At 34.5% G+C, this 5,675-nt stretch overlaps 1 protein-coding gene across 1 annotated transcript in view; it reads left to right on the top strand.

Annotated features, from left to right (window-relative positions):
- LOC117112039 (phosphatidylinositide phosphatase SAC1-like) overlaps positions 1-5,050 on the top strand; it is a 37,093-nt gene extending 32,043 nt beyond the window's left edge. The window contains exons 17-18 of the mRNA XM_033255091.1: positions 2,544-2,604; positions 2,710-5,050. Of these exons, the coding sequence (XP_033110982.1) occupies positions 2,544-2,604; positions 2,710-2,846 (198 nt within the window). The 3' untranslated portion in view covers positions 2,847-5,050. The remainder of the gene's footprint in view (positions 1-2,543; positions 2,605-2,709) is intronic.
- The last annotated feature ends 625 nt before the right edge of the window (positions 5,051-5,675 follow it).

Here is a 5,675-nt window from a genome sequence, read left to right as displayed (position 1 = left end):
CAAAGTTATAACCAGGGAGATGTAAAACATGCTCATCTGTCCCTGTTATAACCAGAGTCGATTTTGCAGCATGGGTGATTTTTTTATTTATTTATTCAACAATTGAGAGGGTAGCTCAAACAGCAATTCTACAGAAATTATGAAATTGCAAATCAACCTTCAAATTTAATTGTCGCTAATAAATATTTTGAAACAAATTTTTTTCCTGTCTGTGGGCTAGTAAAATATTCTGTGGGCTAGTAAAATCTCTAGTAAACTAGCCCAGTGGGCTAGTTACCAAAAAAAGTTAGGGCAAGCCCTGTAAAGGCGTATAATAGGAGTGTACAATAGCAAATTAAGTCCTATTGTAAAGCTAGATAAAATAGATAAATTGTTCACCCTGTTGCCCACCCACTTTAACAATGGTATATTCCAATTGGGTGGTTTATGTCCTGGGTGGTTTATGTCCTACATTCGTGCTACCCGGTAACCCGGTACCAGCAACTCTCGTCGTCCTCCACAGGGGTTGTCTGTTCTAGTACACCAAAGTATCCCCCTCCCTACTCGTCTCGAAGGATGTACTGGGTTCTTTATAGTGCACACAAGCCATTGTATACACTGGGCCTACGGTTTATAATAATATTGTTATATTTATATAGCGCATATTGCACATTGCCCCTATGCGCTTTACAAAGAAAAAATATAGGCCAAACAGAGAAAATGCAAATAACAATAAAATAAAATAAAAATAATAGTCATAATAACAATGAGACTAAACTACTCCTATTCCTTAAACTAATTAATGGTTGGCCGTCCTTATTCGAGAAGACTTGTTCTACCACCAGAACGATAGGCAGCGTGCCGTTCAAACCAGAGCCAATATTATGGCTATAGCTTGCGGCGCCCCTGCTAACCACTCAGCCATTCGAATCACCGAATGGAAGCAGTGCTTCTAAGAGCATGTGCGCATGCTCTTCTCACAAATCGGGACCTCCACTGCCGATCGGGTATTCTATCTATAAGTCTAATCTGAATCGATTAAAGTTTAAATATATTTACATACATATGACTGGTATAGAAGAAAATTTGAATTATTATTATTTGAATTGAAATTTATTAAAATACAGGAATAAGAATTCTTTTGAAGACAAGACAACCATGCCGGTATTAAAAATAACATGCATTGTATTTTTACTATAGACGCAATCTGATTATGTATAGTAGTAGGCTTACGAACTTTTCCTATCACTAGCAGGCCCTAGCATCAGTGGCGGGTCTTGAAATGGAAGGGAGCTGATGGTGGTAGGAAGGTAAAGTGGGGGATTGGTGATTATGGGATAACTCGCAAAATAAGGTGATATGAGGTTACTTGAGCATGATTTGTTTGCGGGGGCGCGACTGGGGGATGGGCGAGTACTTTTTTTTTCAGGGGTAGGGGGAGGACGTGCGGCCCCTTGTACATCCTAGATATGCCAATACCTAGCATACCCTGCAATTTACACGGAGATTGGAAACGACCCGAGATTTCCTTTGTTCTTCATCCCGACGATTCGTTGAGAGCTGCCTGCTTTTGTTATGCAAATAAAGTCAACCGAACACTGTTGCAGCCAAGCGAATGCTTACTGCACATACTCAGTTGATAATCAGTGAACCATGTCAATGAAAACAACTACTGTACCGAATAGGCTTGCCCTGAAACCATCGGTGGCTCTAGAAGCAGTGCTGACATAATGTCCAACGTAAGGGGGTGTGGGAAGAGGGGGTGTATGTATAGTCCTATGTTGTAGGCCTACTCAGTATCTTCATTGAAATCATACAAAAAAATATCCACCTGTCGTCTACAGCAGGCCTAACTAAGCAGTCAAGTCTGAGAGGCTAGTCTGCGCTGATTCGATTGTATGCCCTACAGATTCATTTCGGACCTTCGAGCTGTATTTTTTTTTTCTTTTGGGGGAGGGGGGTGGAAGGCGGTTGAAATACCACTGGCCAATTTTATAATTCACTTGCATTTATTCTGTGCCCTATAATATAGTTGAGAGAGATGAATTCAGTTGAGAGATGAAAAAAGCACTAAACATAAATTTATAAAAATGTTGATATGATCATGGAGGAAATGCTTGGCTCATAGAGCCAAGCATTAACCAATAATCATCAGTGTCATCATTACCTGTAAAATCAAGAAAAATGTCCTTTAGGTAGGCCGGGAACATTTATAATATAAATAAGAAATATTCAACTACAAAACATCATATTTTAACGTATTCTAAAAAAGAAAATTATTATGAAGAAATAATACTCAATATATATTCAATCAGTATTTTATTTTCATATCAGTGTAAAATTATAGATGTAAAAATACATGATTTGCAATAGGAATGGAGATGTAGGCCTACATCTACACGGTCACTACCCCAGTTTACATGCACTAAACAAATTTATATTGACCATTTTATATACCCAAATTAGCAGTCAATGTCTCAACAATATACGTAATTCTTCAATGAGGTGCATTTTCATTGTGAACCTTGATGCTTTAATTTGAGTTTTGTTTATCTCTTTCTCAGCTACCTCTTATATGTGTTATTGCATTTAGTATGACGCTCATCAGTATCCTAATGCCTCCAGGTACGTTATAAGTCTGTCGTACAACGACTTATCCAGTTGGTGCTGACTTAGTTGTGACATTCAATGATGTTGATTTTTACATTAAATTTGTCTTTTCTTTCATAGCTGAGACTTTCCTGGCAATCATGTACTTCATCTTCTGGTTAACAGCTACTATTGTTACCTTAGGACTAATTTACATATTTGGACTGGAGTATGTGGATGCACCTAGATTGTGTCAGAATAAGATAAAAGTTGACTAAGCAATAAGAGTGCAGGTCTTCAACACAAACAAATACTTTTAGTTTGGAGTAGAGAGCAGTAACTACAATAATCATGAAACATATGAGTATAATTTTACAGAGCTTACATATACCAGTGGATAAATATTTTCGAAATTGAAGTACTAAATAATCAGAGATAAATCAGATGTTAAACATTCATGAAACTATATACTGTAATTTAAAAAAAATATGATATATGGACCCGAAAAATTCTTGAATATTGTGGCAAGCAATAGAATTGGTCGCAGTAAATTTCTTTATTAGATAAATTATAAATCAATCCTTTGGTTCAAGTTTGTTTGGTGTTTAGATGCTGCCATAACTATATCACCGTTTAATGATGACCGTATAATTATAGTGATCATAATTTAGAATTGTTGCATAGATGGCAATGATTACTAGGTTTTGCTATATTATTTTAAATAAATTATCTTCATCCTACAGTATTAATAAGATGTGATATTAATGTTTTCACTTTAAGACCACTTTAAAAAACCAAATTTGTACACTGTAAATATGAATATGCAATCATAATATCAGTGATAAATATATGACCAACACTTATCTGTGGTTCTCTAATTAGCAAACCCTCACAATTGAATTTTTTCCTCGTGATTTTTTATGTATGCAGTTTTTTAATACTCAGAACTATGAGAATCTAGGTTTAAGGGCTTTTTAGCACAATCATGTATATTTGCATAATTATATAATTAACAAGATTGATAAGTTGTATTACATTATTAATAGGATTGGCGGTGAGCTAGTTTACTGACTTGCCACCTTAATTTAAACTTTATTTTACCTGGTTTTATAGCAAACATATTTGGTGAATCTTCAGAGGGTGAGGAAAATTTTAAAAATTCCAAGGAAAATTGCTCTACCAAAAAAGCATCCAGAAAAAGGTATGCCCTTATAGAGTACTACAGTGTTACGTCACGATACCACACTACTACGTTGCTATTGGCGACACAAAATGCCACTGACAAACCATTGATCCCAATTTCTAATGTATTCATTAAGATGTTGTATCTTAGTTTGTCTTTGTAAATTTTAATTGATGATTAAATGTCTGTTCCAATAACTAATTTAATGCAAGCTTTTGTGTTTTTAGTACATTTTGATGGTACAGTAAATTATTTGGTTTTAAAAAGCCTATTCCAAACCATTAAGATTATGAAGTCATTCAGGCGCAATGAACGGTAACCAGCATCTGGTTGAAAACAAAGGGTGCCACATGGTGTTGTGACGACATGACTTGTACTCTATAGGCATCTTTAGAGATTTTATTTTGTTGTAGAACTGGTATGCTTTACAATTTGTTCTGGGGGATATTGTGAAATTCCAATTTTTTATGGCTTCTGTTGTGCAAACAAAATCTGTATTTGAAATAAATATTATAGGAGGGCATTGGTTCACAAAACAAAATGTAATAAAAACATGTGAGGACTCACAAAAAATTGAGTCACAGGGTTTCGAAAATACCAAAATGAGGTTTACCTGCATAGATATTAGCTACTGTATTAAATTGGTCTTTGAATAAATTTACTAGAATATTTAGAACAAGAAATGTCAGCTTTTGAAGTTTAGATAATGCATTATGGAAACCTTTTTCGTTGGAAAAAGAAGGCCCAATTTTAAACAAATACATAAATCTGCAAAAAAAATATGTAGAAAATTTATTCAAAAGTAATACTAAAATATAAAAAAAATCAAACTATTAAAATATGTCAAGATGAAAAGATCACAAGTATTTACTAATAATCTCAATAATGATCTCACCAACCGTGTATGTCATTTCGTAGCGAGACCAAGCCAAACCAGTCACTCATGTAAATCAGAGAAAATAGCCAAAACATGCTATCATGCTATTTTGTTATTTTCCCCGTTTTCAATGTTAAACCAAAAATGTTTAATGATTTGGTGAATATGTTTCTGCAAATGCCTGAAATTGTAAACTTTGAAAGCTGATTTCTCAAATACTCCTGTGACTTCATAATGAAATGTTGGATGTAAATGGTTTACATTTTATAACTCTCATTTTACTATTGATTGTTTGCAAGGAGTGACTGGTTTGGCTTGACTTTTGCCACATATGTTGTTGCAATATTCAATCTAGCTGAAAAAAACTGTATTTCCAGTTCCTTGTAATCACTGAATAAATTGAAATTATAAGTAATCGTTTTCTCTTTACTACATTTTAGTTTGTCAGTTTCAGAACTTTTCAATATGTTCGTAGTTTGTTTGTAGTTTGTCTTTGCACAAATGCCTCTGCCTATATTGACATACTGTACTACAAAAAAACTAAGACAATTATACTCCACCAGACTACATATTACTACCTCTGTACACAATGTCCATGTGAGGAATAACTTTTCTTGCGAGATCCTCCTCTTCCAAATCATAGCTGGAGCCGGAAAACACTGAAAATCATATAGCAAATATAATGGCCCAGATTTGCTGAGACCCCTGGACACTTTTTGAGAAAAAACATCTACATACAAGATCCACTTTATTATTTCTGTTCTATTCTGCTTAGCTTCTTTTCTCTTCTCTCTACTGTACTTGTAAAATCTTTTGGAATATTGTATTGGAAACCAATACTCCAACCATCAGGAAATTTCTTATCAATTTCTGATGCAGTAATTTTTCAGAACAAAATAAAAATTTAAAGGCATCTTGTCTGCACCTAACTTTGATGTCGGAGAAAGATTTCATCCTGAGATGAAAGCTTATGTCCCATAATACATAGCCTTTAACAGTGAGATGATATATGCAGCTTTTGTCTTGAACAAGTGGTGGTGGTCTAGT

Source organism: Anneissia japonica, unplaced genomic scaffold (assembly GCF_011630105.1).
Source record: "Anneissia japonica isolate Jap-2015-1 unplaced genomic scaffold, ASM1163010v1 scaffold699_len907043_cov185, whole genome shotgun sequence".
In the NCBI taxonomy this organism is placed as follows: domain Eukaryota; kingdom Metazoa; phylum Echinodermata; class Crinoidea; order Comatulida; family Comatulidae; genus Anneissia; species Anneissia japonica.
Note: the sequence above shows the minus strand (reverse complement) of the source record. Positions and strands in the feature narration are given on the sequence as shown.